Genomic DNA, 26065 nt, shown 5'->3' on the forward strand with positions numbered 1-26065 from the left:
ATTGCGCTGTTTCCTATTGTTTCTAGTGTCGCCAAGTGTGTGTCTGTAATTACTCGGGTGTCCTGCTGCTACATGGTATTGACGCACGATAGAATCCGTGGCAGTGGAGGGCAAGAGCGAGGTGATGAGGGGGCTAGTGCTAATCCTTCACCGCATCCTTTTTGGTCACCGGCAGAACCGAGCATGGGGAGCGGAGCGGGTTGCGCAAAAGCGGGTGTCCAGTGTTACCTCCAATCATTGCTACTTTTGAAATCATTTCGACATTTGCCATAACCTGACCGTGAGTGTCACGTCCGCTGCAGGGAAAGCTTGCAAAAGTCGTCTGTGGTGTGGAGGAAGCTCGCGAAATGATTCAAATCGAGAGGAAGGTGCGGTGCGGTCCGTGAAGTGAAACGATGGATGGTGAAGGCGCAGAGCGAACCAGCAAGATAGAGCCAATTATAGAGTACCCCGAGACGACGGCGGCGGCCTAGCGCCCCTCCGCGCACTCGTGCCTTGTTGAATGTGTCAGGCCAGACTTTCTTGATGGTTTGTAGGTAGCACGGTGCGGAGTGTGACGCCATCGAGAGCTGTAAAAAGTCGGGGAAAATGAAAAAAAAAATGAATCCCCCATCAAAACATCGCTCAGGTTGAGCATAATTGCTCGCACGGATGGATGGAAAGGACGATTTTACAAAAAAGGTGCCAACGAGGAACAGGACATTAAATGCGATACTGAACTCGTCCGCGTCCTGGTCAGGGTTCAATTAAATATTCCTTTAAAATTATTCAAAATTTGTTTTGAACAACTCTTGAAGCACTTTAATTTAATGTACACTCTTGTCAGTAAGCAGATAATACTGCCAAACTTATCATTAGTGGGCTTTGAATTGTTTTGTGTTATTGGAATTTTGTTTCATTTTCTGTATCAATCGTCTATTGGTCGGTGGGTCGGAGAACTAGATTTTCATGATTCATCTCGGCCAAGAAATTTCGGCAACATTTATTAGCGTTCTGCCTTTTTGTATACACTCATTGCAGTCTGTTGCATTCGATTGCCCATTTCGTGCCAGAAGAGGAATGATGAGAATTGATCTTGCACCAATTAGATCAATAGAAGTGGGCAAAGGGGAATCCAAGTGAGAAAGAGAGCGAAGATGAGACAAGAACGTCGGTAACAGCCACTGCCAAAGAGCTGGTGCGTGCCAACCCCTTTGTGGCAGTACTAGAGGTGTATGTTGTAGAGATATTTTCGACCTTTTTTGGGACGTTTGCTGTCGGTTCACGGTTCTCGTTGGTCCGATCACGGTCGATCCGATCGCCATTCGCCGTGAGATTGTAGTTTTAATGCGTTACCAAGCGAACGGTGAGGAGCCGAGATGATGTAAGTGAGAGTCCGGTCAACCCCAGTATTGCCAACCAACATCGTGCGCTTGTATGACGTTGCGTGCGCGGTTCCAACATCGTAATCTGTGCGGGGCTGTGAGTGTTAGTGATCGAGTGAATAAGCGAGGTAACAAACACCGCAGAAAAACAAATGCAAAAATCCCACCAACAGTGGTACCATGATCTTATGCTTACAGCCATCGTAAACTCCCTCATTAAGGGACACCATTTTGCAAAGGTCACATTAGAATAACACTCGCAGTTTGTGAGGGATTTCTTATTGTCTACAAGAGAGCCATTTCCTGGGCCTTCTTGAGCATAGACCCATGTCATAGTGATCATGTTGTTTTCTTCGTCGATCGTTTCTGGTGTTTGTGGTACCCGTCTTTCGTTAGGCGCCATCGGAATTCAAAGGCAACGATAAAGAGAAGGAAATGCGAAAATATGTGATGCTGGGAGGGGGAGGAGCTGTTTCGAAGGGTTGAGTGTGAGTGTTCTGTTTTGCAAGATCACTCCCGTTTTCTAATTGTGATAACCGCAATCATCGTAATCGAACGTGCGTCACATGCAGGCAGCCCACACAACCGACGAAACATGGCCAAGATAGAGTGTGGTTGAGTGTTGGTATGCTCGTCGCTAGCCCAGCTGCGCTGATTAGCGGATCGAAAGTCACGTCATGAAGGCACCACGGCGCAGCGCACGGTTCGGCCAACAGTCGCGGCCAACAGTGGTACGTGGAGTGGGAGTCGCGTTATGGTGCGTGTGTTAACGACATTTACTACCACTACGCGCACAACCACACACATGAACTCGTAGAAGAGGTGCTGCAGAAGGCCAAGCAGCATCGAACAGCTGAATGGGAATCCCCGCTGCTCGGCTACAAACCGATCCTTCAAGAGGCGATCGGCGGTGGCATAGGTAAGAGGTACCTTTCTTAACACACTTTCCATGTGAGCCTCGGCTGATGAGCGCATCAGATGAGTTGGTGGTGAGCAGGTGATCGTGACATTTCGAATCAACCGACCGTTTGGTTGCGAAAGGGGTAACGGAATTATTAGTAACGGATAACGTAGTAACGCATGGAACCAGAGTGGCCGTGGAGATGGCAGGCACCAAGTACAGCGTTGCATAGAAACGGATCCCATCTAGGCACCCTGCACCCGGCGTTTCGGACGAATATCCGTGCATCAATCAATCGACACGTTTATCAATCAACAGCATCGTCACCACATCCCGGGGCAGATGGCCTTTGTTGTCTTCTCCGCCCAGAAATAGGTGCGATGCAGTTGAATGTGCAATCGGAATGACCGCACACTACTGGCGGTGCAAGGGGTAGCAGATAGCATTCGCACTTCTGTGCGTGCCCCATGCGCCTTCCCGTACCCCCAATGGTGTGTTTCGACGAAAGGGGCAGTAGATGGTGATGACCAATGGGGTGGGGTGATGGCATTCGTGCAAAGTGTGCTACTTTAGCGAGCCACCCGCAGGTGTTTCCGTCTGTCCGGTGTGTTTGTGAAACGCGCTGACCATGAGAGACTAAACTCAAAAGCGAACGAACGCAAACATTGCTCCGCCACATCGTCTTACGGTCACAGAGAACGATTTTTTTCCGTGCGATTAAGTGCAGCGAAGTGTTTCGCTGTTGCTCCTTCGTCGGTCTGGCTGCTGCTGGAACGTGAGCTCATATCTCGCTACATCCTCAAGCGAATTTCATCACACTGCCATTTCACTGTCGGCAATTCTGCAGGATATGATCCACCCTTTACTGGAAAGGAGCAATAATTTTTGCTTGCATTATCATCTTCTTTACTCGCCAACGTTCCAATGAGTCATGAGCGTATGTGGGAAATCCACGGACGTGATTCATACAAATTTACATTTTAGCACAAACCGATCGCATCGAGATCGTCGCTACGTCATCATCTATTACGTCAAATACTTCCGGCTACAAGGGAATAACTCCAGCAAATTTACGCTAAATTGTAATTCAAGTAGGCCGAATTGTATTCCATTCGTACCAAGAGCTCCCTTGACAACATTGTCCTCCTACGCAGCCCCATCCGATTGCCTATTATTAGCTTATGTTTCTGATCCGCCATCACCACCTACCTGCTGCTTATGATACCGTGGCAAAGGGACGTGCTCGCCGTAGCCTACGGTGCCCTTCTCCTTTTTTGCCAGCATAACCGTATGTTGGCGTACGAAAATAGCTGCCACCTGCTACCTGGCACGCACTTCTTCCGCACTCATACCGTCAAGCGATTCCAAAGTTTTCTTTCTCCGGAAAACTGTGCCCAATGTCCGTAGGAGGAAGAGGAAACAGATTTCATCCCGTCTGTGTCCGCGGGTCATAAAATTGTTTTCCATCCATTGATACTGTACGTGTAATGGAACGGATGAACCATTGCTCATATTGTGGACATGTTTGTTTCCGGACACGACTAATTCAATGTGCAGCTATCGATTGATTGATTTGCTCGATTGATGCATTTACGCTACGATTTATGCAATGAAAGATGAGAAGCGTACAGCGTGTGTGAAAAGGGTAATAAAATAGAATCTATGAAACATTTTCCGGTGTTTAAACGGAAAGCGTGGTGTGAACAAAATGAATCTCAACCGTGCAGTTGAACGATGAGACCGTGCGGGGCGAATCGTCTTTCCCCGAGGCACGTTTATTTTGGTTGCAGCGTGTGCCGAGAACAGCATTGGCCCAAGCGAGACAGCGTTCGTTCGACGCGTGCGTTATGCTGGAATTTATGCTCCTGAGCGGTAGTTTGAGAAACAGCAGCCGTCTGTCGTCGTTGTCGTCGTCGGTGCGCCGCATTTTAGGGCACTTTCTTTGTTATGATTTTGTTTTGGTTCTCACGTAGGTCTCGTGGGTCGCGAGAGAGAGAGAGAGAGAGTTCGAGAAGTCTCGTTTTCGGTGAAAGGACTTTCTCTCACCGGCTCACTAGATCAGTTTCGATCGATGTGACTTTGTCTTTCCCCCCGTGGTGTACTCGAGGCTCCATTTGAGACCATTTGTCGTGTCCGGGGTATTATGGCAAAATGTATCAACCGTTTGATTGCGTGCTTGAGCTGGCAAGATACCGATTCTCTCCGCACTACCGTAGCATGGATGCCGACTGGCAACTCGCCCGGCTTCCGTGCGGTTTGTGTAATCCTTGGCGAGATACAACATTACTGCGCAGGACTAAACATTCCCACGGTGGCGTCCCTTGTTGTTCTCTCAGCATTACTCCGAATCGCGTACTGTTGACGGATGCAAACCGCTACTCCACGGGCACCAACACCAGCAGCTCTTCTATTCTCGTTGAAACGTATGGGTTGTCGTTTTAAATGGAATCAAATGTTTTATTTTCAATATGAATCATTAATGAATTGCAACATGCTCCTGCTATCTTCTGACAGCAATCCTGGCTTATCGCATCTCGACTGGTATCAGAGATAAGATTAACCGTTTGTGCTCAATTTGGAAAATTCGCTACGCTTACAATGAAATCGAATAATGGTTTCCTTATTTACTTTACGTAAAATAATATGGATTATATATCTAAAACTCATGTGCATTGTTCGCGTTTCAAATACGGTGGTTCCTCTGCTCTATGAGTGCTAAGTTCTAAACGATCGATAATTGAACCACCGTTAGTCTCTTCGCCTGGCATTGTCTTCTTATCGCTGAACCATGACTGGTGATTGTTTTAGTTTGCCTGTTGACCATACGATTTTCTCCTTGGTAGCTGATTACGATGGGAGCTGGTTCGTTGTTTGAGAAATTGAAGTTTATTTCTAAATTCAAAAGTAAAGCTCCACAAGCATAGGCACGGGCGAACTATCATAGCTCGCCTGGAGGAAGTGATTATGCAACGAACAAGAACTGTCGCCAGTGCGCGCAAGAACGGCGCTTAGAACGATGTTATGCTACATTACTTTACGCGCCTGTATTGCCGAAGGCACCGGCGGACGTCATAGGTCTGTTGTTTTCAGCCTCTAGCCTTTCTCCGCGTTACCAACAAACAAAATAAAGGCAGGGCAGAAGGGAAGAAACATTTGAATAAACACGTTAGACGACGGCGCTTGGTTTCACAACGCAACTGCAAGCAGATAGCGATATGGATGATCGTGCTGTCGTCTTCTCGGTTCCAGCACACAACAGCAGCTGTGTGCGTATGCACCATGTGTCACTGTCTGCTTCGATTCCCGCACTTCGGCCACCCTGCCGGTCCCGGTACGGCGTTCTTCCGGTGCATTATATTTTACGAGCATTTAAAACGCATTCTCCAAACGATCGGTGACATAAACTTGGCTAAGCTGAGAGTGGCTGCTGGAACACTGAATGCAACATTGTTGCTGCACTGCATCGCGGTGTAGATCCCCTTTTTCTCTCTCACTCTCTCTGTCTTTCTCGGTCTGGTGTGGTCGTGTCGAAACCGTACTTGACACACTGCCTGTCCGCCACCGGATCGAACATGCAGCAGCGTTCGATCCGGCGACGCATCGCTTGGAAGGATGATTTTTAAGATGCTCGTTAATCGGTCGTAAACCGTAAAACGACCGTACTGGTTCCTGTTTCCCAAGTTCGTCTTGAGTGTGTGCCCTCCAAGAAGCTGTGCAACAGTTGGTTTAACGGAATGCCGGAACCATTCTCCACGACAGTGCGTCTGGTGGAGGGAATGAGAACCGATCACCGGGGCGGGTGTTATGTGCATTGCACGTTCGAAAACACGTTTATTGACTGCCTCTTGAGAGCTGTTGAAGTTGAAGCGGTAATTTGCATTCGAGAAGCATGCAAAAAGAGAAGATCACGAAAGAATCGAAAGTGTCCTTTCGTGGAAATGGTGTTTTTAGGTCGTACTCTGTCCAGAGTGATTTTCAGCTTCTACCGGTACCACGTTCCGCATTTTCCATAAATCATTATTTTATTATGCAAAGCTCTACCGCGCTAATGAACAGTATAATTTGGCTGGGAAAATTAATATCTTTTAATGTGTTGGATCAATGTGTGCAGTGCGCGTTAGTAAATCTTATTTTAATTACCATTGTGTTGCCAGGAGATATACACATTTCATTAATTAACTTGATGAGAAACCACACCATAAATCATATGCAACACTGTAAGTAACCAATGTACAAAAACAAGTTGGGAGAGATCTTGAACTACTACTGACTTTGCAATCATTTTCAAGATGTCATTTCAAGTCAATCATTTTCAAGATTTATGAATCTTTTTTGTTGTTTCTTATCGCACAGAAAAGAGTTCAAAATCACATTACACGAAACTCGTGGTAAAAAGAGCACGACAAAGTTAAGAAACAGTGGTCCGCGCCAGTTCACGGTTCACGAGTGCGCTTGAAATTCTTTTTCGCTCTTCGCTCCCAGTGGTCTCAATTTGGGTTTCTCCTACCAATCCGTGTGTTTGTGTGTTATTTTTAGCATATTTGCTTGTAGAACACATTTTGCCATTGGCTACCACCACTGTAGTATGGCGGAGGATGATTGAGGGCAGTGGCTACAGTAGCTGAAGCATATCATCACCATCATCATCATCATACAGTCCCGGCGCTGTACCCGGGGCCGTCCGGTGGACAATAAAGTCCGACACCATTCAACAACGTGATCGAGACGACTTCGTAGGGAAAATGATGTTTCCTTTGGTAATTTGAAATTGCTAGCAGGACAGACAGACAACGAGGAGCTAACCGTTTAGGTGTAGGATGCGACACCTTTTGCTTTGCAGGGCCGTACCGCAGTTTTCACATCGATTTCACTACGTTTCACTTTCACTAGTCCATCACGCACTTGGTGACGTTGGTAATTATCACATCATTCCGGTCCCACCCGGTGGCTATGGCAGATGAGATCTTTCATCGGAGCCGTTGTAATCGCGTATCACTGATTTGGGATGTTCATGATCTGTAATTCGCGATAATCTTGACACCAGCTAGAATGTACTTTTCCTAAAGATTTTAAAGATGGTCTAGATAGGTTTCAGGAGTGCGCAGAACATTCGTATCTGCGGATGAGAGAGGTGGAAGTGTTGGAAATAAAGCGAATAGGATGTACAGCCAGAAGCTGGTTGAACATCTTAACATACGACAATCTCAAGGCAACCTGTGAAATGATCCTGTTTTTTTGCGATTTTTTTGGTTTATCTCTCCTATCTTTGTAGCTTCCTTTCACGAAACGGACTGTGTGACTAATGCCAACGTGTTGTGCGTGGCGCATGTTTACGAATTGCTTTCGAAAATATTTTCTATTTTTGCCTGCTGAACATCCAGCGACACAATCCCAGCACACTACGAAATTTGAGTGCACACAAACGATCAAATGTAAAAAATGTTCGATTGATTTATTAAACGTAAAGTTTTTTTTTATTTTCTTGGCATGGAAGCTTCTCGTTGTCATTTGTTAGTGTATACAAAACATTGTAGCAAACTGATCGTGAACTGTGGAACGCGGAACGTGTCGGATTATATGTGACTTTATTTAAGCGAAAGGATCAAGTAATACCTCGTACTAAAATGAAACCCCACTGCGAAGGGATTGATACGCTAATAGCCTAGCACAATACAGAATAACAGGATAAAGTACAAGATTATGCTGCGGCTATGCTTGTCTGACGGGGAAAAGGCTTTCAATTGTCTGCTTCGCAAAAAAAGGTAATCCAGTTACAAAGGGAGTTAGTGTCCTAAACACCGGATTCCCATTGCTGTTTGCTGAATCACATGGTAATTGATCCTTGCTTGAGAGCTCAGCAAGCTGGTGAACGTAATGCGAATAGGGTTAATTGGTAATGTTGTTGCTAATTAACACCTCAAACGTCTTCACTCTGATACCTGTTGTTTCGTCTGTAAAAGATTATTGTTGATTGAACATTTGTTGGAATATTGCAATTGCTTAAAGTGCATCAACAACAAAATAGACTTATTTCAACTGGCAGCAACATTCTTTGCACTGACGGTAGACATGCTCCAACCGATCAAAGTGAATCGAATAAATAGCGTTTTCATAACTGTTTCGCTTTCATTTCGCCATACCCACCATCCACAGCCGACATCATCGTCTTCGTGCTATTGACTTTTACTTTCACTCGATTGAGTCAAATGGACAGGCCAAATAGCATCATCGCAATTAAATTATATCGTTCTATCCTCTTTTCGTCGAAGACTCAGATGATGCTCTCTACCGTACTTTCTTTCCATCCCCCACTCGTATGAGATTTGTAGCCAAAAGATTCGAGTGCTACACTATCAGCGGTACGAATCAACTTTCTTAGTGGCCACCCTTCGCGCGCACTCACATATCTGTTAGACAAGAGTAGCTAACAGGACCGTGTTGGTACGTGGGCGTCAGTTTGACGCCCTTTTCCGTTGGAAAGAAGGTTTCCAGATACCAGAATATGGAAGTTAAACACAGAATGCAGGTTATAGTCATTGCAATTACCTCTGTGATGTGTCAATTTAAATGTAATGATCGCCCTAGAAAACGGAAGGCATCCTAGACGATGTTGTTTCCTCTGCTTCGTTCTGTTTGACAAGCAGGAGTTCCAAGATGGAAAATTAATTTCCGACGCACCCATTGCGAAGATGAACCTGTTGCTTGTCGTTCGTTGTGTGTAAACCACACAATGTAACGGGTGGAGTTTGTCGTGGCAGAGAGCGAGCGTCCGTCAACTGGTCTCCCATCGTGACGGACGCATAAAAATGTAGTTAAGCACCCAGCAGAGGGTTGCGTGTTGTGGTGTACAGCATGTTCTGTAGATGGTCCTTCAAACTCTTAAGAAATGGGAGTGTAGATGGAGCTCGTGCGGACGAGTGCTCTTCGTTCCGCAAAAGATGCATTCGACCGGAAATGGTGTCAGAACTTTCGTTGTGTGCTCGTTGTAGCAGGATTCTCAATCGTTCCCTTCGTAGAATTCACCCAAGGTAAACTGTAATTCATCTTCAAGAGAGCGACGAACGTTCTACCTGCGCGAAAGGTGGTGTGGATCGTGAATGCAAAGTTCCATGTGGAAAATGTGGAGCGCGATATGGTTTGGTGTACGACCATTGCCTGTCTTCGTCATCTTGTGTCGATTTTCTTGAAAGCTTTTCCACCCACCGGCTAGAAATAAACCGCGGTGGGTTGGGTGAGAGAGCTGTGGCGTTCCTGTTTGATGTTGTACAGAAAGTAAAGAGGATACCATAAGAACATCATTCGAGATGTGATGAAATATTGAATTCTTTGAAAAGCTGGTTTTACAGGTGCAAAGAATGTGAAGTGAAACATAAGGTTAAAGCTTAGTACTAGAAACCTACTTTCCTCTGTTCGAAACGGAGTAATAGCAATCGTGATGAAAAGATAGTTTAATTATTTTAATTTCATTCTTTGCTCGTTGTCATACTTAAATTGGGTTCTTCATTTCGCCTTCAATATTTAGCATCTCTGGGATGTCTATCAAACAAATTGTACAATCGTTGGTATTTGTACTACTGCCTCATGACATAGAATGTTAGACTATGCATACGTTCGGAGAATCCAGACTTATGTCAATGGATTAATGTTGGGTAACCTTATCATAGCCTTGGCTCACCACAGCAATGGATCAGTACTGTACTCGGTACTGAGAAAAGAGACTCACGCCCACATTGTTGGCTCAGTGGTTCTTTGAATGGTTTTGTTAAAAGAAATAATAAGGAATCCAACTATCACTACCCATCGGGCAGATAATATATCGACCATCTGTTACGCTTAGCGCACCAGTGGACACGTGATCAAAGAGAAGATTTCATATCTTGACTATTGATTATGAACAAATAGAACAAATGCATCCCGTGGTAGTACTGGCTCGGAATATATGTTCCATTTGCTACTGGAGTATCCTTTGTGTCTCCAATGTTCCCATGTGTCCATTTGTTCTCGCATATATTGATTTTTTGTGTTTTCTTTTACTTTTTACATTACCAAAGATGGTTCCTCGATGTACTCAACGTAAATATAGTCGTGCTCGTGGGTTGTAGTTAGGTTGGACCCAATGAAGTAACTAGTGCTCGTGGCACGTGCCCCTCACCAAAACCTCAAGGTCTCGGCACCAATCCTTTGTGTCGCTGCTGCGTATGACAGACACTGAGGAAAAGTCTTCACTATACTAGCGTGCTATATCATAGTGTGAAAGTACAGAATGTATTCGGTGAAATCAACATATGTTTAATATTTTGTTGTCCATTTTTCTTCTTTTTGAGGAAATCCAACGAACAACAAATCCTTTGTTGGATTCTCTGTTTAGTATCGTAGAGTGTGCGTGCGCCACAGGATGATTATCAACACACGAAACGAACAGTTTTGCTTACACGCTGTCACCCGCAGTAGTACCATGAAGGCGCCTACTTTTCTCACTCCTCAACTTTCTTCCTTTGCCCGCAGTAAGCAGATACACGATGTGAAAAGTGAAGTAGAACAGTGCAGTAGTAGTAGCAGAGAAGCTGCTTGCAGCAGTGATTGAAAGAGCATTGTGGTTTATCAAACAGTTTATTTAAAATTACCAAAGGGCCAACTTAATTCCACTATAGAGGGAGTTTTCGATTAATTCAATTGTGGTAAACTAGTGCATGGCGACGCGACACAGTGAAATCTGAAAAAATATAAGAGAGAGATAAAAAGATTAATTCGGTGAAAAAGAAATGCATCATCATAGTGCACCGAGTGAGATTTGTGATTTCGATTTAAAGTTATGAGAAGTGTCGTGCGTGAGGCTAAGTAATCGCAAATTCCGTGTCTCACAAGCTGGAGTCATACGGTTTAGGCTTGGGGGTGGATGGGGAGTGAAAAGGAAAAAGCTAATCCGAGCCCCACCACTGTTTTGAGCGCGCGCGCGCGCTCGTTGTGTATGGTGTATAGGTGTGTCTAGTGTGTGCGTACCGATGGTGTAACCATTAAAAGTATTGCCGCCTTTAAGGCACGGTATCGTTGATACCCTTTGGGGCATCCTCCACAACAAAGCAAGGCAAAAGAGCAATAGAAGAGCAAATCGGTGTAATCCCTAGTGTGTGCTGCTCGAGTGGTGTGAGCGAGGAGTTTTCCAGTAGTGTGCCTCTGGTGTCTGTGTATGTGCGCGCGTGATCACTACTGTAGTGCGTGCGTCCTGGTTTGAGAGAAGCCGAAAACAGAATTCATCAGCAGAGCACCGTTCTACCGAGACAGCAACAGCAATATGATCAGCATCATTCGCGTCAGCATCATCGATGCCGGTGAACAACGACCTGCTGAAGACGGCAGAGCTTAGAGTGTGTAGGCTGGAGTAGCTCCGAGCAATGAGAAGTAGTAACAACAACAGCAGCAGTAGCAGCAACAACAACAACAACAACAGCAGCAAAAGCAATTCTTACGCGCCAACCGGAAGTGGCACAGCAGCACCGTCGGCAGCATCATTATTTTCTTCGTCCTTCTACTCCACCGCACCAGCATTGACATCATCTTCATCAAGCGGGCGGCACTCCTACTCGTTGCATTCATCGGCACTGTCCGCGCCCGCGTCGTCGTTTGGGACGACCGGCGGAGTCGGTGAGTCGGACATGAAAAAATCGCAAAAACCAAGGTACGTACCACCAAACCGATGTGCACGGTCCAACGTTCTTTTAGTTCCTTTAGTATTTCATTCAGTCAACCGAGGCTTGTGAACCTCTTGGATGCTATGATAAATTATGCGTAACTAAGGAAAAAGCATCTTGAAATTATACACACTTGTTTCAGGACGGGTATCGGTTGCTACGACATTAGTAAAGAATGATTCCTCTAAAAAGAGTTTTTCAGCCAACTCACAGCATAAACATTTTCAGCACAGACGCCATAGAGTTGCGTAAAAAATTTCGTAATTTTTCTTCGAACCATTAAGTGTCCTTTTCATCAATTGACAATCGAATAGGGGCACCCTCCGTGGAGATGCTGAAGAGGCCGTTGTCTTGTTATTATTATTCCCTTCATTATGACGTACAATTATTACTGACGCACACTCGTATTAGATTTGTATTGTATCATTTTAGAATCGAGCACACTTAAACAGATAGTTTGATTTTGTCGAATCCTTCGAGTTGTCGTCGATCTTCTTCGCTCAAGTGTCACGGTTTTATTGGTGCGAGTTTGTATCGGGCACGTGTAGAAAAACGTGCACGATGCTTCATATGACCACTTATGGTTCTTTTCAAGGGGTAACTGCAGTGGCGCTAGTGGGCGTGTGTAATACTGCTAAATAGAACAAAACGTAAACTAACATTCCAGCAACAGCGCGTTTCGTGAATTTCATCCAAAGCTGTGCGCAGCGGTGTGCAATAAAGTCGATGACGAGCGGACGCACGCGATGATTGTGTGTTGGTAAGAGGGTCATGCTTGATCAACGCAATGAAGCCGATGTTCGAATTTATAAATCTAATGTTGCGCGTTCGTTGGCGTTTCACGTTGGGCTCGTCTTTCCATAACCCTTTGTTCGTCCGGATACCCGGGGAGGAGCGATTATTCTTCTTGGTCAACTAGTAACGGAAGTCGCGTCTACAATTATACGCCCAAATTGAAACGCAGCAGAAGACATTCATGAAACCCACACAAAAAATGGCGTAAACAGGAGATAGAGATCGATCTACTTGTGACTGACCGATGTGGTTGTATATCGTGGCGAATGTTTAAATGGCATTCGCGGTTCACTGCAACGACCCATTCCAGCGTGTCGCTTTGGTGCCATTGATAGCATCGTTAACCGCTTCTCACCATTTCGAGCGATAGAACCTTCGATGGCGAGACATTTTAAGTTGAGCAAAAGTGCGATTTTGGTGGTCAACGCCTCCACCGTTGCCTGGTGATGGCAATCGCGATGCGAACAGCGCAATAACCAAGCAAAATAAGAATAGAAAAGAAAAACATGGTGATCGCCAAGATCCCCAAGTGTTAGTCGCCGTCTTCATCTCCGCCATTGTCGCCGTTGTTGCGTCGTGCTATCACTCACACACGCCGCAGTGACGACGAGAGCTGTGTGCGTGGCAATGGTTGTTGTTTAAACGCATCGCTAAATTGTCGTTGCTAGGTCCGTGGTCCGCTGGTCAGAATGTGAACTATAAGCAACAAAACAATCTCAGTCGTCATAACCCAATTAAACGATCTCATTTTTTCAAATGTGTTAAATAGTTAATGATTAATTTGATCATCGAGCCTTAATTCAGATTCCTTCTACATATGATGATTAAGCTGGAGTATATTTTTTTAAATAATCGAACATTTATAACCCATGAGTCTTGACCTTGATGGCCATCATGGGCTGTGCTGTATACTTATGCGAGCCTGATGCTTGTGAAATAAACCAGCATCGTAAATTAGCAGCAAGCAGTTTGTGCGACCGAAACTAGTATGACAGTGTTGTCCTACAGTTTTTTTTTGTCATTTATTCAAAGAAGGGTTCCCGTTTATATGGGAAAAATAATCAATTTTTCATTTGAGAGAGCAATTCATCGGCTGAATGAATGAGATTACACGAATTGTGCATCTCATAGCCAGTTGAATCACTTATAACCAGCACACAGCTTAATAGCAGTAAAGATGCATCGACGCCTTTTATGACAGTCACCCTGTTTATCGCACAATCATCAGCTGGTGTGTTGATACTAAAAGCAATGTTGATGCACGGGCTCTGAAAACAAAAAACACGCGGCACTTGATGTGTTGTACTTGCCAGGTTGAATATGCGGGTTATTGACGTTCTGTGCTATGCCTGCAATGAGTGCAGCTTCAAGGTTAGCATTGCGTTTCGTTCTTCTTCTATTTCAAAAACCATATTCAATTTGAAAACTACAAGCCCACGAGACAGCAGTCTAATTAGGAAAGAAAAAGGATAGCTTTCCAAGGTGCAAATGAAGTTAAATTACGCTTCCATAATATGATGCACATTAGCTAGGACGATGATGATTACTCGCCTTGAAGAGAGGGCTGTCGTAATCGGTTCCATGCTCCGTTCCTCCATTTCATACGGATCACACCACTTGGAGCAAAATGGGTTTTCGCTTTCCTTTCGTTTGACATTTCATTACAATTTCCATGACAAAGTTGATTCCGTGTCACTTTTACACGTTTCCTTAATTGGGTATTGAGCAGCGGACCAAAGTACCATTGGCCTGAAGTTTGTTCATGCCCTACGTCTTTACGGCTCTGTGCTTCCATGAGGAGTTCATAATTGTTTTACTTCCACAAAAGAGAACCGACTAAAAACCTACAAAAAAAACACTAAAGGGCCGATGGTGGTGCATAATCAGTTTGGGAATTGTTTGGTGGGCGGTAAAGGTTGTACTGGCGATGGATTGCAGTACCGCTCTCGGGCAGGTTGGGCTTTTCTTTCACCTAACATCACGTTGTGTTACGTATTTGCCATAAGAAAGGTGGTAGACTCGACGAAAGTCTGGTACTGCACTCGCGTAATGAGAATGAGAAATGCTGCTTCCTCAACCACGACGACGTCATGTTGATGTTTGTCGGAGGTATCAGGCATGGTATTGTGCTTGCACCAAGCTTCGTGTATAATTTATCAAGACTACTCTCTCTTAACATTGTTACAGGATACTTAGGATTGTTACAAACGGTACAAAAAATTGAGAATTGCGTTTTGTTATTCTACGATCTAAGAACCACATAAACAAGATAAAATTTATTTTATGTGGCAAATTGAGATAATATACTAAAACCTTGCATATACGTTATCATAATCTGTTGTAAAAATTGTTGAGAGCGTTGCGTATGAATTTGTAACTTGTCACATAAAACTATTCCATCTGTGAAAAATGCAAACAATCTTGGGTGAACAGGTGTCAATTTTAGATGTCTCCGTTATGGAAGTTTATTTTTGAAAAATGAACCTTCTAAGGTATAACTTGACTACCGATTACGCACGAGGAAGAACGCAAAATGTTTGTGATGATTAGCGTACATGAATATAGTTAAACATAATCACTTAGAACCGAAAACCCGCTACACTTCCGCATACCATATTTCATATGCGCAACCGAATGCTACGGTCGATAAGACAACAGTATCATGTAGAAATAAATTCCTCTTTTGGGACTATGCGAACGTTTCAAGCAACTGCATAAAAGAGGAGCGAGATGATCGGCATCATAAAATGTTGGTTCATAAAATCTCGCCGATGGCGTCGACGGGGTGCTAGTTCTGTGTTGTGGTTTCGCTTTGCGTACAACGCTATTGGCCGCTTTATTTTTGGAATCCGGGTGCTTCGGGATTTTCCTCTCTACGACGAAGGGGTTGACGCGTGCATCCAACATGAGGGTAATATGGGTGCGGTAATATTTCAATTAATTAGTGTCTTCTCTCGCTGGATGCATTTGCACAGTGTGCTGTCGTGTCGTGATTGCACATGAAATGTTGAATTCGTGTGCTCTGTTTCTTCCTGTCTCTGTATTCATTTTGGAACATGTTTGGTACACACTGTGAACACGAATTACCTATTTTTTCACATTTTCTTTTTTTGCATTATTCTATCTATCTTTCTTAACATCTTCGTCGGGTCGGGTAGATGTGAAAATATCTTAAATTAAAAGTATTCGAATCGTATTTATCTTAAATTAAAAGTATTCGAAAACCAAGACGTGTGTCAGATGGTGGCACGAATCCAAGCGAATTTACCAGTTTTTGTCCCCTGTAGCGAGCATGTGCCGATGTTGGTCAATGTTTTGGCACTCTTCCATTTTGTTTTGAGGATGGTATTATTTATGGGGGGTATGTGGAGGCGATACATTAGCGTAGTGTGGCAGTGCCATGGCGTTACTCACAAACGGATTTCAGACGTATGATTTTGTTGCTACGAATTAAGCACTTCCTGCGTCCGAATTTTTACTTTTAGATTTTGGAATACCTTGTAAATGTCCTCTGTCAGCGATGTAGGATAAGCACCACATGCCAATGTTCTCGCAACGCTGAAACATTGTTGCTTTTATTAATTGCGGAAAGTATCGCTTGCATCGCATCGATGGATGAAAAAAAAACCTGTTATGGAAGGGTTCTTCTTGCTCTTGGGTGTACCTGCTATTATATAAAAAAAAAAACAAAGATTCCGGTTTCTACCAAGACATAACACGATCACATGTCTAATGCATGAATTGGATAAGAAGCTGTTTAAATCATTTCAAAGGATTGCGTTTGTGTGAGCTAAACTAAGGCCAACAAGATATCTTGTAGGTTTCCAGTGATGTCAGCTTGACATTCAGGACGATGGCTGTGGCCTCTGGTTCCGGAACCTGGATCTGCAAGCAGAGATCCGAAAAAGGTGTTCAACGGCTTCAGCTTCCTTACCGGATCTAGGAAATTTCATCAGCATGCCGATCACAACCCCTCGATCCACGCCTGCCAGACCTAACCAGCAGGTGAAAGTTGCTGAGTGTTCGCCTACCTGAAAACCTGAACATTGAAAGTTTTTCGGACAGCAGCACCATTCGGTTCGCGAGTTGTTTGCAGTACGGCCTCTTTAGTAGTGAGTAATCTGTTTCGGTGCCCATGCACTGTAGGGCCCGGTCCGTGGCAGACGGTTGGCGGTAGAGCTGTGAAGGTTGCCGCAAGGTTGCTAGCAACGGTAGCATGCTAGCGAGAAGCCAACGATATTTACTGACATAAGTAATAGTTGTCGTGGCGCGCTAGCTGCCTGCTTGCCATGTAGCTGGTGCGGCAAGGAGAGCATTCTTGTCTGCAAAGTTGAATGTTGTCAAGGTTGGAAAGAGAAAGCAAAACAAACAGAGCTTTCAACCATCATGAAAGTAAGGAATTCTACAGCGTATGGTAGAAAACCTCTTGTCTGCAGTATGGAAAACTTGACGAAAAAATGGTTTCTGCGGATATTTGTTGCTATTGTTTTTGTTGAAACATTGATTTGTCCTAGTTGAAATCAGAAATAACTGGTACCTCTTTGCTTAATCGAAGTTTATGAAATAATGTTCAAACAGTAAATATTGAACATCTTGCTATTGCACATCGAAGTAGCGGATAGGAATTTGCACTAATAGTTTAACTATTGATTTGGTCATGCTGAACTTATCTTTGCCCCAATTCCCATCACATAAACCCTCTCTAATCGATCATGGCTAATATTCGTAAAGGGCTTTCGCCAACCGACTGAGCAGACAAACGATCTGAACGCGGTGTGCACGCTTCATAAGCCGCACGTTGTAATCAAATCATAAACCATCATATTTATCCTACGTTCGTATGATTCCATAATGCTTCCTGTAGTGTTTCTCACTGCGGTACGTGTGATGATTGGCGTGCACTTCCGCACATTCCATATCGCAATGAGGGGTGGAGCAGCTGCCTCTGTTTCTCCGGGTTTGGGTTATGGTTTCGATGAGTCGCGGCTTTTGCATGAACATTTTGTAGGATAAGCTCTCTGCAGGGGGCTAGCTGCTGTTGGATGGCATCATCAAATCAGTGAGGCCCCTTTGCCACAGATGCTACTGCTGCTCTGGCAATGGTGCTTGGTATTGCAATCGAGCAAGGGGTTGCCGGATTGGAGGCTAGTTGGTGCAACCCTTTTTCAGTGACGGTGATGTGGGCAAGCTTCCCCGTTCTGCACTTCCTTTGCGGCGGAGGTTGTTTTGGGAACATTGCCAATTATAGAGTGTTTGTGCATGTGGTAGTATAAAGGTTTGGAAATTATGCAACGATTTTGGAATGAAATGTAAACAGCTTTGTACGTCATCTCGATTACATTTTAATGCACAAAATGGTTCTAGTATGTTGATAGCATATTTATATCATTCAATTAAAATGCTACTTCACTTATTATTCACGGCTGTAACAGACTTTCTACACGACGTAATTGATGTTTAATATTTCGAGCCTGCGAGTTTATTTAATTAACTTTGAGCTACCGGTGTATGGTATGAATAGAATAATTTCTCCATCACGTTTATAGCTTTATGCTGGTGGGTAATGCTGTGTTTTATTTTTTCCTCCAATCAGTGGATCTTCCCTGTTCTAGAACTCCCTTGTGTCAACAGCTTCCAATTTGATAGGGGAAGCAATGTATCGCTGACAACGTAGCAAAGTTACATAGTACAATCGCACGCAGGCCACCTCGGATTGCTGGAGGTAACTTTGATAATATAATCTGACAAAACAAACCACTGGTGAGGTGAGTGTGTTGTTTTGCGTAGAAACCAGTCGCACACATCGAAACATGAACACGACTGACGACAGCAACGCGCAACATATTTTTGCGGTTTGTTTGGTCCGGCTAGTTCTCCCCCTACGCTGTTATGTACGCGACATATTGTCATACGGGGCACCACATTGAGTGTTTTTCGGTATTCTATAAAGAATCACCATCACACATGCAGACTCTAAAGTCTACGTTGAGCATCCATATCGCAGTTGTGAGGGAAAACGCACAACAAACACACGCGCTGTTAGTCGATGTGATGGAGTTCAGAAGGCTAGGGGCTGAGACCACAACCCGTATCGCAACCCTTGTGGTGTGAGCATTATTGTACGAAACCATTCATACTACGTAGGAGCCAACGTATCTAACGATTGCTGATAAGCGATTTTCGTTGCCACGGTTGTTATCATCTACTGTTGTTGCGGTCAGCCTCTCCCCGTCTAGCGATTCAGACTAACCCCGTGCATGACTGGAGTTAGGTTTCCTCTGGCGGAAATGAATTAATGGTAGTTCAGTAGCTACGAGTTATAACGGGTTTATTGACGGTGGTAGAAACATAAGAAGTGGGTCGCAACGGATGCAACCCTTTCCATCGGAGAAGGATTAGGCTGAAGGAAGATTAGCTATGTTCGGGTATAATCGACAACTTTTTAGAAAACTTTATAAAAACATATATTACACCGTTCTCCCAATGTTTCATGGATCACTTTAATGTTAATCTATGCTTTTCAGAATACTTTGCCGCTATCGAAAACGGCCTGAATTGGTTCATTAGGCTAATGCTGAACGAATTCAATAATATAACGGAAGTAGTAAATTTGTGACACCATTACCATGCCATAATCCACTTTTCTACAAGAAAAGAATAGCTAACATAGTCATGAATTGTTGAAAGGCGACGGAAACCATCCATTTTCTGCTTCAAGTGGTCCTCCCACCTTTCCGGGTTGACGATAAAATTCACTTTGACCATAGCTCATCGTACATTTGATCAAAAAATGGCAAGGAGGAGACGACGTAGTGTGCACCGAGTGACGCATGAATTGCTGTAAAATGAAGCAAAATGTCAGTTCCACCGTTAGAAATAGAGCCTCAAGTAGACCAAGTAGACGAGAAAGTCCTTCCTCCAGACGATAAAAGACCCATGGATATCCAGCGGGACTCGCACATGCCTGCTGTAACATACCTCGCCGGGGTTGTCGGTCGTCCACTGTGCATCCTTGTCTGCCTGTGTAAGCTCTATGCCAGTACCTTATCCGGAGTGCCTTGTTAGAACCGCAGAGCACACCAATCGACTGGTGGAAGTGGAGGTTACGGTAAAACGATGCCATTAAGTATGCATGGTGAGCCGTCACAGCGCTATATCCACGCGTGTACGTGTACGTGTGCGAACCCCGGGGGCAATGTACGTGTGCGTGCTCATGCTATCGCTCGGTCGCTCCTCAACCAACAGGACGAAATGCTCGTCCTTTCCGTTTTTAATACTGACCCCCACCCACCCAACTTGATCGCAAACTATTCGCACGGAGTTGAAGCTCGTGCAGTGAATGTGCAGCTTGGAGACAGATGCATACCCCGATGACGATGATAATGGTGCTGCAGAATTGTGAGAATCCGAACGACATATCCGTCCGTAGCGAAGGGGTGGTGGATATGGTGTACTAGTTATGCGTCAGCCAGTGTGGGCGAAAGAAAGCTTGCATGATAAATAAATTAGCATAAGAGAAGCTTCGTATCGCCGTCGTGCGTGCTCGCGCTATCTTGGGCATTTTTTATGCTACTTGAGCTTCCATGAGAAGAAACATGCATTCTCTACTACTGCGGACGAACACTGTTTGCCTTGTTTCATATTTAAAACTGTTTCGCAATGGTTTTATGCTCAGCATTCGCTGGCGATTGAAAATATGTTCTCTTAACAGATCCTTTTTGATTCAGTTCTGAATTGAGCCTGTGGCGATGTAGAATGAGAACCACTTATTATAGTAGTAAATGGTAATTTATGAGTAATTTAATCTAGTATGAATTATTATCCTATCTTTACGCTAAGTATGCAGACGAAAGGTTGCAAATAAAACGAAACAAAAAAAAACAGCACCGGTTTCACGGTCTCGCACTTCCCAGTCAAGGAGAGCAAATTAGATTTATGCGCCGTGCTCTTCACACGATTCAATCGACGCCCTTGTACACACACTAACAGTGCAACGGTGTTGTGTGCCAGTTTCTCGCAAGGCCATCAGCCTCACACAGACCCGAATCAGTAGTCTTGTGAGAGGCGTTTCACTGTTGTACATTGTGCTGAGAGCCGGAAGGAGTATGTGGGTTTGTGCGGAAATGAAGGAAAGGAGTTGTTACTCACGGCATTGTCCTGTGGGTCGGGGTGGTTCGTGACGATCATTGATCGATCAGTGAAGTCTGCTGTTGAACGAGACTGATGGTAGCATATGTGAAACATTCGCGAGACAATCGAACTTCCAAACCCATTGGGTCACACGCAATCAACGGTGTATGGTAGCATCATAAAAACGCGTCGAGCTTAAAAAGGTCATTCTGCTCGTTACGCTCTGGTTGTGAAGATGTGTGCGATGCGCTTCGCTTCTTCGTCATGACGAAACGGGTCTATACCGGGCTATTGCTATGCTATTGTGAGTGTTGAGGTTCGGGATTTGGACGATACCATGCGCTGCGTTCTATTTTCTATCGATCGATGTGATCGACGCTTATCATCGAATGCAGGCGGATTTTATTGCCTTATGATTGACACGGAAACGTGCCGCAATATACTGTGCCCATCATAAAAAAAAATCTTTTGGAACTGTAAAAGCGCAGAAGGAAAGCGTTGTTTGTTTGCATGTACAGAATTCGAAAGCTAGAGGAAGATATATGATGACGATTACTATTGATGGTTGATCAGGCTACCTTTTTTCTATGTCGTGAGAAACGATAATGGCGATTGTGTTGCGTTGTTTGTAACGAAATGCGCAAATATGGTGAATGGTGATGGTGGTGATGTTATTGAATACTAGGTTTAGTATTTTATTAAATTTAATATGTATTTTTCGTCTTAAATCATCAATCATTTATAAACTCCATATTTGAAATTCCAAATAATAGTTTACATTTTTAAACATAAAAATAATTCAAATTTGCATCCTTCCTACCCTACAGGCACGATGAGCATGATAGGATGGAGCGTCGAGAACGGGATAAACAGGCCCGTGCCCAGCTGCAGGCTGAACGGGAACCAGAGCCTACTGGCCCATTATTTACAGCACCGTTCAAATTGGTAAGTGGTTGAATACTTGACAAGTTTTACTTTGATACCAACGGTGTTCGGATGAGTTCCTTTACTTGTTAGCTAATGGGTAGAATATTTCGAACCCGACATCAATTCTCTGATATTACCATCGTCCATAAATTTCATATACTTTGTAAATGGACCTTAGTTGTGGGACACATAGTTTGGTTAAAAGCGGTTTCATTTTTCAATTTTCAACTGCTATGCTATTATAGATATTTCTACAACCATTGCACAAAATCCGTTGCTATTTTCACTCGACTGTATTGTCTTCAGTCTATCTAGCAAGGAAGCGCACCTCCAATGAGCTTTCGGTGTGCGCAACGGAGCGTGTCGAAATGGTAGTGTCGGTTTGCTTGTCGTTTGTCCATCACGGAAGACGGCTTCGTGCTCGCTGGATTCACTGGAGCGTCTCGAGAATCGTTTCTCTAGTCGTTTGTATGTACTTTTTACTCATGATTTGACTACTTTGCGCACACACTTGTTGTGAGCTCAGTGTTCGACTCGCGAGTGCCTTTACTCGTGCGAAGATATTTCTTGTCTACGTTATGCTTCTTAACTATGACAAGCCTTTGAGAGTAGTAGACACTGCTGTACTTCATTCCAACTCTAAGGGATGCATTTTCGAACAGAGAACTATTGGTTGCTGAAAAAAGCATCGGGTCGAAATGCGCAGATCCATGGTATGATTGAAGCAAATAGATGCTACCTGCAGTTCCATGACACTGGCAACAAAGACTGTGGGCATGTGCCTTGCAAAGCATCAGTTGTAGCTTCTTCCCTCACGAACGATAAGATATGAGAAAGAGTAAAGAGCATTGGAAGAAAGTTTGCATCACTCTCCTGTATCTCGGTACTAAGGACATCAGACCATCGCAGACGAGATCGCACCAGCACCAGCAGAATCTTTACATCCTTCCTCAAAGCGGTGAGGTAACCTTTCTTGGCCATGCCCCTCATATTCAGTAGCCGGGAGGTAGCTTTCTAACGTTTCTATTCATTCTATCAAAATTTCATTCATTCAATCTATTCAAAAAAGAGCATTGCGTTGGAGAAGTAGAGCACTGTAGATGTGGTTGCCAGAAGAATTCTTCAAAAATCCTACATGGATACTATTTGGAACTGCTGCAGGGAGTTTGTACATACTTGGCTGGTACCGTATGATTTCGTAGATCTCTTACAGTTAGGGAACTGACAGACATAATGTGAATGTGATACGGTGTTATATGCTGTTTGAAAACAGTACATTTCTTTTTAACAACCTTTTCGAAAGCAAGAGGAACAGACGAGGGAAAGATAAAATATAGGGAGAAAGGTAAACTAAAAACGAAGCAAGAGAAAAATGAAAATGATTTTCAGACTTTGCTTCTTGTCGTTAGTTCCCATGATGCGGATCGGCTCTAGCAAAGGTACTCGTCGTTCCCGAGGTAGTCTCGGGATGGATCAAAAAGGAAGATGAATATTCATTCCCTAGCAAGCATCAATTTGCATGTGAAAATTAGTAGGATGAACTTTATCTTGTTATGACCTCTGGTTGCTGGAAGCATCCTTCTTTGACTGTTTAGCTGCTTTGACTTTGTATCATTAAAGCTTCAATTACTCGATTGAGTTCAAAGTCAGAGAGAGGCCAATCAAACTTTGTTGCATACTAAAGGATTTCAATAAATGGTTCAAACAACAGATGCTTCGTATTACATTTGTAATCTTTCTCCAAAGTGAGAACATGTACATTATTGTTTGTGACTGATTTCCTAATCATGACAAAGTCACAATAAGAAAGTTGTGCGTCGATGATGTCGGAAGACAAACACAAAAAGGAACAGCTCAACATCGTCAAAGATGTATGTCAGCGTAAGTCGTCAGCGGTTGTTTGTTGTAATGAGGCGCCAGTATACATGACAGACGGTATGTGCTGATTCGGTTGATCCTTTGCATAATGTATCAAACCGCATGTTATACCCTGCCGTCTGAACCATACTATGCTGGCGTGCAGGGATTCAGGTAGGTTCCATCTCATCAGTTTGAGGGTTGGCTGGAACGCATAACCAACACCATTTAACCTAAGCGCCGAGTGTGGCAAGTGATTGCACCTGACAAAGCAAACACTAATTACCATAATTAGTCGCTGGGAAAATGTGTCTGAAGCGCGAAAACCAGGTTGCGAGTGCTTTCGTTTGAGAGAGAGATGGAGAGCGTTAATGGTATGCTGTGGGGGGTCTATTCTGTTAACTGGACTGTGTGTGATCGGCGTTGTTACCAATGAAGAAAGGTAGCCGAGGTCAGCGTTCGTGTGCAAAGGACAATAGTTAAGAAGACCAATGGGGTCCATTCGCATTGACGTTTGTGATGTTCGAAGTTCGTGCTTTGAGTTTCTAAGTTTTTACAGACTTTACATGACTGGCTCTGCAATAGGATCCCATAAGGATATCAATTTTTTATTTGAATAATTGCAAGTATGAAATGTGTTTACAAAAATTCGGCTGCGCGGATTTCTGTTGCTTAATACACATTGCAAAATGCTTATCAAACCTCCTGAGTACCAAATAAGACTGTTGCTCCTATGAGTATGCGTCTGAGAAGCTATCGCGATTTTGTTGGATAAAATTATTCTGTTCAACGACTCCTGTACGCATAGATAGTGCGGTGCAACCACTCCCGATACTTTCGATAAAAATAGGAAAACAGGAGCTACGAGGACGCCGATGATGAAGAGGCGAGGTAATCGCGACGGAATCGTGGATTGGAGGGGATTTTTTCCAATTTACCACAATCCGCGTGACGTACGAATGCTCTGCTGCTCGACTCCGTGAACATGTCACCCACAGCAACACAGAGGCTACGGAGCTATGCGTTGCTTCCCATCCAGTGTTCCTTTCCGCTGCTGGTTTATAAATGGAAATAATTGATCGATAAAATATGAATGCTAGACAAATCTAATCACTGGCTTGACGATTAAATTTCCCTTCCTCGACGCGCGAGCATACTGATGGAGTTTTCTCTTGCTTGCTTTGAACATCATATGAAATCAGAAAGCAGTAGACACAAGGGAGGCGTAAGAGAGGGAGCATTTGCGGCACCATATCGAATTTTAGGTGAGAAAATCGTACCCCATTCCACCAGATTTCAAGTGTGCTTCTCGGTGAATGACACCGAGTGTTGATGATGGCTATGATGATGATGAGAATCCAAACAGTTCAAATGACAATAGATCGCACAGCTACTGCTGCGGAGAAATGCTTCTCCGTTAGAATGTGAAATTTTAAGACAAGTACTTGTTGATCACGTTTCATTACAGTTCAATTTGGATGGTACAGATTCAATATTTTGGCAAGAATTGGGATTTAGAGAGTAGAATTACATTTTGTGCACAAACCCATCGAGAGACAAGTTGCCGAACGGTACTGTGCTTGAATAAATCATTCTGGAAAGTGAAACTCATTCCAACTACCATTTTGCAGAGATTTTGCTCAGAATGCTGTTTGTTCTCACTCCCGCTTTTTCACACTGCAGCGTAGCGCTGCAAGCGGGATATATGATCAATGATTTGCAAGAATAGTGTTCGCCGACAGAGTAGAACGGTGTAGACGATGGTGGTATAAAATGATGCAAATGTCACCTTGCGTATGATGCATTTGTAGTCTCTACTTTTCCCATCTCTTTCGTTCTATCACCAGTGTGGGTTGTTCTCTCATCTAGCTTGTGCAACCGCTCTCCCTTCTCCGACGAGGTTCTCTCTTGGGTTCGCCAAGGTGGTTGATCCTTTGCATAAGCACTCACTGCGAGAGACCGTGAACGACGATCGCACGGCGAGACCGGAGGCCAGACATTCTACATATCACATCTGTCAGATGGGATGCTGTCGGTCCCGCTCGGTAGCATGTCTGGTTGGTTCAGGTTCGGAATAATCACTACAACGAGACACCCCGGGACAACCGGTCGAACGATGTGCTGCCAGAACCCGAAAATCGTTTGCAAAACGATCCGGTTTGTTGCAACTTTAATTACACATCGTACCACTCGTCTCCCTTCGTCACAGCTCATGGAAATGGGGCGTTTATATAGTAGGGAAATGCCTGGAAAATCCTGCTAGCCTACCCAAAGTGTTGAGCACATGGTGTAGTTGACGTAACGGTGGTCCAACTTTTGTCTTCATTTGTTTTCTGGACCGGCCAAACCGAGCATATTGTGAATATTTTAGTGTCCTTTACTCTCTTTCTCTTTTTTCTCTC

At 44.1% G+C, this 26065-nt stretch overlaps 1 protein-coding gene across 3 annotated transcripts in view; it reads left to right on the forward strand.

Moving 5' to 3' along the window:
- Positions 1-1933: 1933 nt before the first annotated feature.
- LOC126570892 (AF4/FMR2 family member lilli-like) overlaps positions 1934-26065 on the forward strand; it is a 45534-nt gene continuing 21402 nt past the window's right edge. For all 3 annotated transcript variants that reach the window (XM_050228975.1, XM_050228976.1, XM_050228977.1), the window contains exons 1-3: positions 1934-2283; positions 10771-11941; positions 21707-21824. In XM_050228975.1, the coding sequence (XP_050084932.1) occupies positions 11658-11941; positions 21707-21824 (402 nt within the window). In that variant the 5' untranslated portion in view covers positions 1934-2283; positions 10771-11657. The remainder of the gene's footprint in view (positions 2284-10770; positions 11942-21706; positions 21825-26065) is intronic.

The sequence above is a fragment of the Anopheles aquasalis genome, chromosome 2 (assembly GCF_943734665.1).
Source record: "Anopheles aquasalis chromosome 2, idAnoAquaMG_Q_19, whole genome shotgun sequence".
NCBI lineage: Eukaryota > Metazoa > Arthropoda > Insecta > Diptera > Culicidae > Anopheles > Anopheles aquasalis.